Source organism: Protomyctophum bolini (genome assembly GCF_963924005.1).
Source record: "Protomyctophum bolini genome assembly, chromosome: 12".
NCBI lineage: Eukaryota > Metazoa > Chordata > Actinopteri > Myctophiformes > Myctophidae > Protomyctophum > Protomyctophum bolini.
In genome coordinates this window covers 15,663,865-15,677,953 of record NC_137873.1, presented here as the reverse complement: position 1 = coordinate 15,677,953, position 14,089 = coordinate 15,663,865, and the positions used below count along the sequence as shown (strand labels likewise).

At 46.0% G+C, this 14,089-nt stretch overlaps 2 protein-coding genes across 2 annotated transcripts in view; both read left to right on the top strand.

Moving 5' to 3' along the window:
* The window catches only part of adcy8 (adenylate cyclase 8 (brain)), a gene marked incomplete at both ends in the record, with an annotated part of 114,018 nt that extends 100,305 nt beyond the window's left edge, over positions 1-13,713 (top strand). The window contains 5 exon segments of the mRNA XM_080778906.1: positions 158-304; positions 7,139-7,231; positions 8,952-9,066; positions 11,019-11,143; positions 13,246-13,713. Coding sequence (XP_080635032.1) covers positions 158-304; positions 7,139-7,231; positions 8,952-9,066; positions 11,019-11,143; positions 13,246-13,713 — 948 coding nt within the window.
* LOC308326358 (dynamin-1-like protein) lies at positions 3,610-5,631 on the top strand (the record flags this gene model as incomplete). Its single annotated transcript, XM_080779178.1, has 1 exon — positions 3,610-5,631. One exon carries the CDS (start codon positions 3,610-3,612, stop codon positions 5,629-5,631), a length of 2,022 nt encoding a protein of 673 aa, XP_080635304.1.
* Positions 13,714-14,089: the final 376 nt, after the last annotated feature.

The following is a 14,089-nucleotide window of genomic DNA, read 5'->3' as shown; positions in this document are numbered from 1 at the left end:
GACTCCATTGCCATAGTAGTGCAATTTGGGACGATTTTATGATGGCGTTTGAAACACCTTCTTGCCTTTTCTTTCAGTTCATTAATAGCCATATCTCTCTCTCTCTCACTCTCTCTCTCTCACTCTCTCTCTCTCTCTCTCTCTCTCTCTCTCTCAGGAGTTATATTCTCAGTCCTATGACGCGGTGGGGGTGATGTTCGCCAGCATCCCGGGGTTCGCAGACTTCTACTCGCAGACGGAGATGAACAACCAGGGCGTGGAGTGCCTCCGCCTCCTCAATGAGATCATCGCTGACTTCGATGAGGTCAGAATCTGTTTCCATGTTTGTGTTTTGGTTATTTTTGGGGCTTTTCTGCCTTCATTTCAATACATATGTACAGTGGAGACTGACAGGAAACAGAGGAGAGAGAGCAGGGGACTGAAATGCAGCAACGGTGGCAGAAAACTATCAGAGTCTAGATGCGGTAACCTCCTGAACTACTGCCATCGGCAGTGGCACGCCCCTAAACTAACCCCAAACTATCAGAGTCTAGATGCGGTACACTCCTGAACTACAAGGCCTTCGGCAGTGGCACGCCCTAGTGGTACACTCCTGAACTGTATAGGGAAATGGCCACTTGGCCTTTGAGGGACATATGTTTAACAAGGTTCAAGGTAGAGTATACATAAGAGTAAAACCTATTTTTGTTTGGCTTCCTTCAGACAATGCAGCAGCATAGCTGCATTGTCTGAAGGACAATGCGGCTATAACATTCAAAACAACAAAACAAGCTCAGAAAACAAAGAATACAGAGTGCAAGAAAGAGCAATCACAGAGTATGTTTTCCCTGTAGTAGCAAAGTTTGGTACACTTTTTGTGAACAGCTTCACAGTAGGTTATGTTCCATATATACAACACAACTTAGTTTAAAACGGTGAAATTGAGGCTATGTTCCACATATAGGCCTACAGCATATTTCGTTTACAAAAAAGGTGCAATTTGAAACAATGAAAAAGTACTTGACTAAATAATGCTACATTTGAACACAGCCTCTTTTTTTATTTATTTTTTAACACTTTTGGACATTCAAGGTTTCCACCTGACAGTGCATGACAATATGACAAACCATCTTAACTGCATGTTCATAAAACACACAGGAACAGCAGGTGCTCAATAGAATCACATGTATAGTATTAAAGGGATTAAGCTAAATCTAATTTGCACTACAGTGCACACAATTGCTGGGTCTCAAGAGGAGCACATTTATCTTGTGGCTAAATGCAGAGAGAACGTAATTTCAAAAGGCCTATGCACAATCTGGATCTGTTTAATAAGCTACTGTCAGGCTGTAAGGCCGGTCATATTGCTGGAGTTGGAGAAAACTTCTGAGAACTCAGATTAGGCCAGCCAAGCCCAGTGTGTCTCTGTCCATGGGACTGGAATTACTGTGTTTCTGACTGTAGCCCAGTGTGTCTCTGTCCGTGGTGCTGGAATTACTGTGTTTCTGACTGTAGCCCAGTGTGTCTCTGTCCGTGGTGCTGGAATTACTTTGTTTCTGACTGTAGCCCAGTGTGTCTCTGTCCGTGGTGCTGGAATTACTGTGTTTCTGACTGTAGCCCAGTGTGTCTCTGTCCGTGGTGCTGGAATTACTGTGTTTCTGACTGTAGCCCAGTGTGTCTCTGTCCGTGGTGCTGGCATTACTGTGTTTCTGACTGTAGCCCAGTGTGTCTCTGTCCGTGGTGCTGGAATTACTTTGTTTCTGACTGTAGCCCAGTGTGTCTCTGTCCGTGGTGCTGGAATTACTGTGTTTCTGACTGTAGCCCAGTGTGTCTCTGTCCGTGGTGCTGGCATTACTGTGTTTCTGACTGTAGCCCAGTGTGTCTCTGTCCATGGTGCTGGAATTACTGTGTTTCTGACTGTAGCCCAGTGTGTCTCTGTCCGTGGTGCTGGAATTACTGTGTTTCTGACTGTAGCCCAGTGTGTCTTTGTCCGTGGTGCTGGAATTACTGTGTTTCTGACTGTAGCCCAGTGTGTCTCTGTCCGTGGTGCTGGAATTACTGTGTTTCTGACTGTAGCCCAGTGTGTCTCTGTCCGTGGTGCTGGAATTACTTTGTTTCTGACTGTAGCCCAGTGTGTCTCTGTCCGTGGTGCTGGAATTACTTTGTTTCTGACTGTAGCCCAGTGTGTCTCTGTCCATGGTGCTGGAAGGACTGTGTTTCTGAATGTAGCCCAGTGTGTCTCTGTCCGTGGTGCTTGGGAAACAGTGGTCTAAACAGAGTAAAGGATTAATCAAAGTGCTGTGTATGACAGTCAGTGGAAGCCATGAACCCCAGGACATCCATCTGGTTTTACATGTCTCCACATAAACACTTTGTTGGACCCAGACGCTGACAGTCCATTCATCAATCTGATCCCAAGCGTGGCGCTGCGTGCGTTCATGAGCCTGCGTGTCAGACCGCCTGTAGACCAACACATATTGGTTAAAACAGAGTTAACAGCCGTGACAGTTTCAAATGACATTCTTCAAGGAAACCACATGAATTTATGAGCACATTTGTGGCAGTCTATTGCACCAGTTCTCAACATGAGGTCCAGGGACAAGACCAGAGGTCCAAGTGGATCCTTCCGAGTTACACTCTCTCAGAGAGTGTACAAATGTGTCAGTGTGCTCCTCAGGGCGTGTTACCAGACAGAAAAATATTCTATTCTTGTCAGCGGGACGGTGAGTGTTCAGAACACACTGCCCCTAGAGGTCTGGAGCCCAGCTGCTCTCCTTGCACATGTTCAAAGGTGACATTGATGTATTAAAAACTCTTCAGGGAGAAATGGAGAAAAGAAAGTATTGTTATCATGGAGGTTCCCATCATTCCCATTCGTTCCTATTCCTATTCACATTGTGAGGTCATTGATTGTCTTAGCCTGGAAACCAGACTAATCTGCCAGGAAACAAAATACCTGGCAGATTGTGTAGTGTGTGCCATATAGGAAAGTGGACATGTTTTCACCATTAACATCTAGACGTCTAGTCTACAGCCTTCACATTAACATCTAGACGTCTAGTCCACAGCCTTCATAGGGGGAATCTTGGCCCATTAACATCTGGACGTCTAGTCCACAGCCTTCACATTAACATCTAGACGTCTAGTCCACAGCCTTCATAGGGGAAATCTTGGCCAATCTTATAATGAGAAGGTTTGTTCTTCCCCTTTGTCATTTTGTATACATGTGATTTTCTGGTTATATTAAGGAATTGAATGTTATAGTCCATTTAGTAATATTAATGCAGACAGAGAGAGGCAAAAACAAAAGTCCCTTCCTTCGGCCTGGCAGAGGTAAATAAAATCACACCCGTGTGAAGTGAGGAGCACTCTTATCGTCATACATCATCATACATCACTTTCCGTGCTCTGTCAAACAAATCAATGCTGGGCATAGGAGGGGCTAGTGCCCCTCAAAAACAAGATGCTGTCTATTAACTGTAGCTTCACTATCTGACGTCAGGCCATATTTGGCCAGCTATGTGATGACATACATACATACATAAGGAGAGGGAAATAGAGAACTTCTGCCAATGCGTAGTGGGTAGTTCAAAACAGGCATTTTGAAGTTTACCTATGTCATTCTCCACTATGGAAGCCCTTATACCCATCATAAACAAACTCCAGGATGTCTTCCATTCAGTCGGTACAGATATCATACAGCTCCCACAGATAGCTGTTGTTGGATCTCAGAGCAGTGGGAAGAGTTCCGTGCTGGAGAGCCTGGTGGGCAGAGACCTGCTGCCACGCGGCTTTGGCATCGTCACGCGTCGGCCCCTCATCCTCCAGCTGATACATAACGACCTAGACAACCACCACCAGGGGGATGAGGCGAAGGAATGGGGCGAATTCCACCACAACAAAAATAAGATCTACACAGACTTTGACGAGATCAGGCAAGAAATCGAAGCAGAAACCGAACGGGTGTCGGGAAGCAACAAAGGGATCAGCAGCGAGCCCATTCACCTGAAGATCCACTCGCCCAAAGTGGTGAACCTGACGTTGCTGGATCTTCCGGGGCTTACCAAGGTCCCGGTGGGAGACCAACCCAAAGACATTGAGATCCAGATCCGAGAGCTCATCCTCAAGTACATCTCCAACCCCATCTGCATCATCCTGGCCATCACCCCCGCCAACACGGACATGGCCACGTCTGAGGCGCTCAAGGTGGCCCGCGATGTCGACCCCGACGGCAGGAGGACGCTAGCGGTGGTCACCAAGCTCGATCTGATGGACGCCGGCACAGACGCCATCGACATCCTCATGGGGAGGGTCATCCCCGTCAGACTGGGCCTCATCGGGGTTGTCAACAGGAGTCAGCAGGACATCAACAACAGGAAGTCGGTTTCGGATTCCATTCAGGACGAAGTCGCCTTCCTACAGAAGAAGTACCCCTCCATCGCAAACAGAAACGGAACCAAATACCTGGCCAAAGCGTTGAATCGGTTGCTCATGCATCACATTAGAGATTGTCTCCCCGAGCTGAAGACTCGACTCAACTTGCAGGCGGCGCATTATCAATCCCTGCTGAGCAGCTACGGAGAACCGGTAGAGGACAAGAGTGCCACCCTGCTTCAACTCATCACTAAGTTTTCCGCAGAGTACTGCCACACGATCGATGGCACGGCCAAGTACATCGAGACGACCGAGCTCTGTGGCGGAGCAAGAATCTGTTACATCTTCCATGAGACGTTCGGTCGCACGCTGGAGTGCGTCGACCCGCTAGGCGGCCTGACGCAGTTAGACGTGCTTACGGCGATCAGAAATGCGACGGGTCCAAGGCCGGCTTTGTTTGTGCCCGAAGTGTCGTTCGAGCTGCTGGTGAAGAGGCAGGTGAAGCGCCTGGAGGAGCCCAGCCTGCGTTGTGTGGAGCTGGTGCACGAGGAGATGCAGAGGATCATCCAGCACTGCAGCAACTACAGCACGCAGGAGTGGCTGAGGTTCCCCAAGCTCCACGATGCCATCGTGGAAGTGGTCACCTCCCTGCTCAGGAGAAGACTCCCGGTAACCAACAACATGGTCAACAACCTGATCGCCATCGAGCTCGCCTACATCAACACCAAACATCCGGATTTCGCCGACGCCTGCGTCGTCATGCACAGCAGTTTAGAGGAGCAGCGGCAGAACCCCCCGAGGGAGACACCCAACGAACGGGCGGTAGCAACGGGAGAAGTAACTGAAGGCTCCCAATGTGGCTCCCAAAGCTTTTCGGCCGCCAGCTTCACGGAGGGACGCGCAGGGAGCTGGCGGGGCATGCTGAAGACGCCGCAGGACAGCAACCTCCTACAGGTGCCAATGCCTGTCAAGCTGTCCGCTCGGGAGCTGCGCGACTGCGGGGTGATTGAGAGACTCATCAAGTCCTACTTCCTCATCGTGCGCAAGAACATCCAGGACAGCGTGCCCAAGGCGGTGATGCACTTCCTGGTCAACCACGTGAAGGACTGCCTGCAGAGTGAGCTGGTGGGTCAGCTGTACAAGTTGGACAAGCTGGATGATCTCCTGACGGAGTCGGACGACATGGCCCGCAAACGACGTGAGACCGAGGACATGGTCACGGTGCTGCGGAAAGATGGGAAGATGATAGCGGAGATTAGGGAAACTAATTTATGGTGAAGATCAGTGGTTCAGTTTTATGTACAATATGGCATTGAATTATATGAATGCTAGTACATATCAATACCTCCGCTGTCTTGCACAGTACCTTCGCTGTCTTGCATAGCACACCTCTTCTAGATTAATATAAATGTCATGTGTAATGAATAATAATTATACATTTCATTCCAAAAAGTTATCGCTAACAAATCATTGGCAATACAACTCACAGATAACCACAGTAAAACAATAATAAACTTCTTGACATTCATACTTGTCAAACAAACACCATGGATGGTGGATGGATTTACGAGGGATTTAATGATATAAATAGTGTATTTCATTTCACGAAGAAAGAAGAAAATACAGGTTTTAACTTAACAATGGGTCCCGAACTTCAAGCACGTTCGCTGCACATCACAGAGGCTCTGACTTGAGCATACTCCAAAATGTGCCTCAACTTCAAGTAGGCTACCTGGGTTTGTGCGTCACCGAGGATCCGTGTGGGGAGTAAAATAATAATGATTAAAAAAATATTTTAGAACCACAGCCTTGTACAGGACCACCTTCAGAAGCTGGTCTCTTCAACGTGGGACTAGAGATGAGGGCATGGTTGCACGACACTGAGTTGGTCATGTAGTTTTTACAGGACTTGGGGTATGGGTTATGTTGTGCAAGCTGCCAGTATGCCATATATTTATTTTTTCTCACTCCACATATTTAGCATGTTATCATATTGCACATGTTAAGCTTTTATTTTACAATTGAAGTCGATTTAGGCTGAAACCTTGCCTAACTTTGCAGTCATATGTCATAGATACAGTACGTTATGTCATAGATACAGTACGTTATGTCATAGATACAGTACGTTATCATAGAGTAGACCTGGGCCCTATACGGCCCGGGGGCCAAATGCGGTCCTTTGGCTGACTCTGACCGGCCCGTGAAAGGTTACTTGGAAATTTGCTACATAACAAATCATAGTTCTTTGTATGCTTGCTGCATGTGTGAAAGCAAAAAGGATAATGTCCCCGCACTGTAGCCTACAGTGCACAGTGGACCCACTTCTGAACTTGCAGGCAGTGACAGTCAGTACTGCAGCCTACCTGTTAATGTTGCTGATGATGATTTTACCAGTGTGATAATTGTACAATTAATGAACTACTCACCTAATGCCGCCGCCGTAGACGTAGAGGTTCCACCATGTTTAAAGTAATTCCAATTCCAAATAAATAAATAAATAAATACATATAGAAATTCTACTCAAGTACAGTAAATGTAAGTTACTCTCCACCACTGCTTGTTTGCTTGGACATCTTCTGAACAAATGAAAAGTGACAGCTGAGACCTTTCCTCTGGCGCACTCATCGATTTGTCCTCGCGGCACAAATTGGTGTTTAATAGAAAGTGCATCTAGAAGCCTGGCGGTGACTGGTCGTCATCGTTACCAACCAAACTGAAGTGAAATATGTGACTTAATGAAATCACCCCTTTCTTTTTTGTCCTTGTATGTGGGTTATTTTCGTAGCTGCTGGGCGAGGATCGATTTCAGGACATCGAGAAGATCAAGACTATTGGAAGCACCTACATGGCTGTGTCTGGTCTGTCTCCTGAGAAACAGGTGAGACGTACACACACACACACACACACACACACACACACACACACACACACACACACACACAACACACAAAAAAAATACAAGTTAACGAAACAAAAGGTAATTTTAAGTAAATAAAAGAGAGAATATTTTATTTGCCTTTATTAACACTTTCTCCGCTGACCATTAGATGGTGCTGTTGGCTCAGAGCAACACGGTTCTCAAGCTGCGTGGCCCTATTTTGAAGTGACACCAGGCGATGTTGTGTGCTTCCGGTTGCACGGAATCATTTCAGGGGTGCACGTTAGATGCATTCGTTGTGATCACAAGCGCTGAAACGGTTCCAATAGAAACGCTGCTTTAGATTGTACCACTAAAAGATAGACTGGATGAAAGAACATCACCAAAGCCGAAGGAAAGCGTTGCTATAGGAAGTCTGGGAGTATCTTTTTGTCAGGTGAAACCACCTGACTAATGAAAGCTCATGAAAACTAGACAACCTGTTCTAGCCCCAGTCATACTGACGGCCTAACCTGATTGGCTCCTCTGGCCAATGGGGCACCAAGCAACGCCAAAGCTGCCTGCCCTCTAGCCAATGGGAAGGGGAGAGGCAAATATCCCTGGCGGCCACGCAGGCTGCAGACAGAAGTGCAGAGCAACGTTAGCCTGACACTCGTTTCACTTCATTATTCAGGACATATTTTTTTAATGGTAGCGATTCAGGGCTGGAGCCAGGCTAGAGCAACGCAGCAGAGAAGCATGATCACAGTAACACTCACGGGGTGACGGGGAAGGAAGAGTATCGATGTATAACTAGTACTCGATATAACTTCAAACCAAATGCGGCAGAGCAGCCAATGTAAAGCCACAACAAAAAAGTGTCATTGAACCACGCACAGAATGTCAGAAATAAACACAAACAACAGCCGCAACGTGCGAGGTTGTGAGTTGTGACACACAAACGTACACATTACTAAAATAATAATCAGACTGGGGGGGGGGGGGTGAACAACGGAGACGCGCACGCAAACAACAGCCGCGAGGCGCAAACTTGTGACACACAAATATACACGTTACTAAAATAATAATCATACTAATATGGGGGGGAGAACAACAGAGACAGCGCTTCTTTCACCTGACAAATATCACTATGTGATCATTTATACTTAAATTAATAAATGCTATTTTCATGATCTTATGTCTTTTTAACTACTGACCTTTTATTCCCCTTTATGTTCAAAATTATATGCATACAATTGTGTCTGATATGTTATGACCTAAGTACCTGATTTCTGTCCTGCCTGTGAAGCACTTTGAACTGCAACTCTGTATGAAAGGTGCTATATAAATAAAGTTTAGGACACGGTTATTATTCTAAATCAATGTGTGGTGAGGTTGTAGGCAATACGTACCCAGCCCTGTAGTACAGTCAGTAAACACAGTAGTTTCAGTAGATATTGTCAATCTGCTTCCCCACAATAACAGAAAACAGACATACACCAGTATAGAGGCCTATAGGTACTGGAGTACTTGGTTTTGGAAATACTTATTCATTCAAAAATACTAAATATTTTTTTCATATTTTAAGTACTCAATGCATCAACCGAGCTGCCGAGCGTATAATATTAATACGTCTGTCTGTCTGTCTGTCTGTCTGTCTGTCTGTCTGTCTGTCTGTCTGTCTGTCTGTCTGTCTGTCTGTCTGTCTGTCTGTCTGTCTGTCTGTCTGTCTGTCTGTCAGCAATGTGAGGATAAGTGGGGTCACCTGTGTGCGCTGGCAGACTTTGCCATCGCACTCAACGAGAGCATCCAGGAGATCAACAAGCACTCCTTCAACAACTTTGAGCTCAGAATCGGTGAGACGGCACACTTCCTGTTCTTACCACTTCCTCTTTGGGGCGGCCACAGCCGAGTGGTCAGTGAGCCCGCCTGGGGAGCCAGAGCCCCTGGTGGTCAGTGAGCCCGCCTGGGGAGCCAGAGCCCCTGGTGGTCAGTGAGCCCGCCTGGGGAGCCAGAGCCCCTGGTGGTCAGTGAGCCCGCCTGGGGAGCCAGAGCCCCTGGTGGTCCCAAGTACCATTCCAGGCCAGGTCAGCAATGTATCTATGTGTGTCCCTGAGCAAGACCCTTTCTCCCTGAGTCCTAGTTGTTATAGGATGGGTAAAAATGAATTGAATCACCTATGTGCATATATGTATACTATATTACATATCTCTAGTTATAGGATGGGTAAATTAATTTCACCTATGTGCATATATACTATATTACATATCTCTAGTTTAGGATGGTTAAATGAATTTTTCTGTATGTGCATACAGTATATACTATATTACATATCTCTGCTGTTGGGAGGAAACCTCTTAACTCAAATCTTCATTTTTCAGGAAATGGAAAAACACATTTTACATTTTTCAGAAATTGAAGAAAACCTTATATTTTTGACCGAAAAAACCTCTTAACTCCACTGACAATGTATCTCCAAGTTTGATTATCACACACGCACGCACGCACGCACAGTCGCGCACACACACACACACACACACACACACACACACACACACACACCCTCTTTTAGTATCTGTCTCTCTCTCTCTCACTCACTTGTATGCACGGACACACACATACACACACCCTCTTTTAGTATCTGTCTGTCTCTCTCTCTCGCTCGCTCGCTCACTCACATGTACGTGCATGGGCACACACATACACGTACACGCACGTTTGTGTGTGTGTGTGTGTGTGTGTGTGTGTGTGTGTGTGTGTGTGTGTGTGTGTGCGTTCATTTTTTTAATCTTTCGCGCGGCTCTGAGGCTGAGCTGCAGTCAGTGCCCCCACAGAGCAGTGGAGTTAAGTGTTTCTACCGACAGTTTGAGGATCCAATGGAGTTCAGAGTTTCTTTCAGAAGTGCTTTTTGATACTTTCCATTGGTTCAATATGTTCATAACAACACACAGACGTAAAGGGTGTTCAGTTCAATATGTTCATAACAACACACAGACGTAAAGGGTGTTCAGTTCAATATGTTCATAACAACACACAGACGTAAAGGGTGTTCAGTTCAATATGTTCATAACAACACACAGACGTGAAGGGTGTTCAGTTCAATATGTTCATAACAACACACAGACGTAAAGGGTGTTCAGTTTAATATGTTCATAACAACACACAGACGTAAAGGGTGTTCAGTAGCATCGATTTATGAAAAAGGTTATGAGGTTTCCTCCCGACAGCAACGATATGACAAAAACACCCCAAAGGAGTGGGGACTATTCTTCCTGACATATAGAGCGTCGCAGTCCCGCCCCCTTTCAGAACGATGAGTGGCCCAGGAAATTATTCTCCATTCATTTTCTCCATAGGCTTTTCTTAAAGTATTTATTTAAAGACGGTTACACCGCAGACAAAGCCAACTCGGATTGTGACAAATCATGACAATAATTACAATGTTTTGGGCTTATCAAATAATTAATAAGAAGAAAAACAAAATAGTGTTGTATCCTGCCTTTATTTTCTTCTTTCAAATTAATTGATCGGCACAAAATATTGTGTTTGTTGTCACGATCCGAGTTGGCTTTGTCCGCGGCGTAACCGTCTTTATATAAATACTTTTTGAAAAGCCTATGGAGAAAATGAATGGAGAATCATTTCCTGGGCCACTCGTCGTTCTGAAAGGGGGTGGGACTGCGACGCTCTATAGCGGGGAAACAATGGAAATATATACCAGTAAAGTAAAAAAGCAACTCAAAGTTGTACTTTTGTAAAACAAAGGACACTAATCAAATACTTCTCTGTGGTTTCCATGGTTTTCCAGGCATGGCCCATGGTTCGGTGGTTGCAGGGGTGATCGGTGCCAAGAAGCCGCAGTACGACATCTGGGGGAAGACGGTGAACCTGGCTAGCAGGATGGACAGCACCGGAGTCAGTGGAAAAATACAGGTTCCTGTCTCTAGTTTTTACTTTTTATTTCTTTTCCCTTTTTTCCTTCTCTTTTTTGTATGGCTGATCAATTTAGGCATATAGCAGACACTCTGATCGGAAATATATATTTTATATCCACAAATAAATCATCAACCTCATTGATTAACTCCATTCTTTATAACTTTTATCATTAATTCCATTCTGGTTATATTTCATATACATGCAGTCTGGGGTAGTGTTGTGTCGGTCATGAACGAACGAACAAATCAAATGAACTAGTTATTTGTTGTGGACAAATTGCACCCGTTCACTTCTGTGAACGATCCGTTCAGGCCGTTCCTCTTTCCTCATTCTGCGAATCGTGTGAGCTGGAGGGCAGACTTTTTTGGGTTGTTTTTGGCACATTCCTGAGCCAATCACTAGTCTGTTGGCTTGTGTCTGGTGTAAATCTCAAGAAAGGTGTATTATGGTTTTTCATTTTCAGGTCATTAACGCTTTTCATGAGACAAAAATAAATCTAAAATGCAATTTATAGCCTATTATAAAATCCCAGGTTGATATAATACACAATCCTCTGTGATCACCAACTCACCAGAACATCTCACATTAAAAACGTTTGGATTGTCATGTTTGAAAGTATTCTACATGCAACACTGAGCCTGTAAGCTGTGTGATGCTAACGCGCTAACACCGTTAGCATGGTCTGTCTTGGTCAAATAAAAAACGGGCAATCTAGACTGTTACGACTCACCGAGTCTAGGACGGTTAAGAAGGCAAGGTGGTAAAATGCCAAAGGTGTTTTATTGCTTATTTCAGTGGCATACAAAATATGGTGAAACAATATATATATTTACAGGTATGTATTCAATATGAATTACAGAACATTTTCAAACAGGGATGACACACGGAGCAACTAAGGGAAATAATCAAAAGCATACTAAAACTAACCTCTTGAGTTTTAGACACACTAACCTAACAACCGAAAATAAAGTGACAACAGTGCCCTACCATTGCCTACTCTACTCTAATCTAACAAACTGTACAAAAAGCAGGCTTCCGTGGCCTGGTGCTCAGAACATATAAATACTACTGGTGACACAATAACCTCACGCATAGCAACTCTTGCTATGCGATGGTTCCATAAGATTACTCCGTGCGTTCTCTAGCCTGCTCCCCTCTGGAGACTGGCTGTTTGGACAGCGGCCGGGAATGATGCCTTCAGGACGCCTTTATGCCGTCAGGTGGGCGCAGGTGAGATGCGGGTTGGAGGAGCGAGGTGCGGAGCGGGCGACCAACAGCGGAGCGGCGGTAATGCTCCCCACCAATGGCTGCGCTGGCGGAGCTACATGCAGGGAGGGGTTAGGCAAAGGGACGCGCACTGTGCGCACCACGCAGGCAAGGACATACCTATAGGCCTGCGGCCGTAACATAGACACACAAGGTTACATGAGTTTATAATGTTACATTGTGTGTTTCTGTGGTAAACAACTCACGTTAGGTCTGCGCACACTGTACGTTGCTATGGCAACCTGTCATCAAATGCTGCTAACGTTGTGGTCACCACTGTTAGCATGTGTGCTATCAGGCAAAAGCTGAGATAGATATAAAACTACTGGCCAAAATGTCATACAAAACACAACACCTAAAATCGGAATGTTATTGTGACCTATTGAGCACAAACAGACCATCATGATTTGCTTGCTGGACCTATAATTAATTTATTTGCATTAAATTTCCACTCGCCCATCTAAATAAAAAGCAAGATGGGCGATTGTGAGACTGTGAAAAGTAGTGTGGGGGCGGGCCTGGTGGGCCTATGAGAAGACAGAGCAGTGTTGGCAGGTTTGCGAATTGTAAGCGAGTTGTAGTGTGTGTAAGTAGCGTGGTTAAAAGGCCTTGTTTCTGGCCCTGTTGGGGCAACAGCATATGTCCACCAGTTATGTTCAGGCAAAAGCTGAGATAGATAAACTACTGGCCAAAATGTCATACAAAACACAACACCTAAAATCGGAATGTTATTGTGACCTATTGAGCACAAACAGACCATCATGATTCTCTATAGGGAACCAGTGTTCCATCGCGGCTTTAACTTTTCGGTACGTCCTCCTCTCTCTCTGCAGTTGCCCGAGGAGACATACCTCATCCTGAAGGAGCGCGGCTTGAACTTCGAGTACCGCGGCGAGATCTACGTCAAGGGCATCAGCGAGCAGGAGGGCAAGATCCGCACCCACTTCCTGTGCGGCCGCGTGCAGCCCAACCCGCTCATGGCGCAGCCACGGCGCGGCGCCGGCCAGTACTCGCTGGCCGCCGTGGTGCTGGGCCTGGTGCAGTCGCTCAACCGGCAGAAGCAGAAGCAGATCCTCAACGACAACAACAACTCTGGCATCATGAAGGCCCACCACCACCACCACCACCACTACAACCGCAGGACGTTACTGGCTCCGGCCAGCAGCAGCTCCACCGAGGGCGTGGCGGGGGGGGGAGGGGGCGGAGGGGGAGCGGGAGCGGGAGCGGGAGTGGGAATGGCTGTTGGAGGTGGAGGTGGACACCAAGGAGAAACACTGGTGGATAAGACGGAACTGGCCTGAAAACAAGAAAATATATATATACATATGAAATGTTCGGAGAGGAGGAGGTAGAGAACTTCTTCCTTCTCGTGGTTCTCGACGTTGGGGTCGGGGGACCCTTCATAACCGGTCTGTTACTCTGAGTAATACATTTTACAGTGTAGATTGCGGTCCCAAAAGAAATACATAAATAAATAATAAATACATTGGCCTAATGCATATCAAACTGGGAGTTACTGAACTAAACTTTACTAGAACCCCCATCTACACTGTAAAGTGCTCAGTTCTGCCTTAACTCTGATAGTGTACACACAGACGGGGCTACAAATGTGTACACTCTCAAAATTAAAGACCCATTAATGGTCCTCTTGGACTCCCGGTGGTCCACAGACCCATA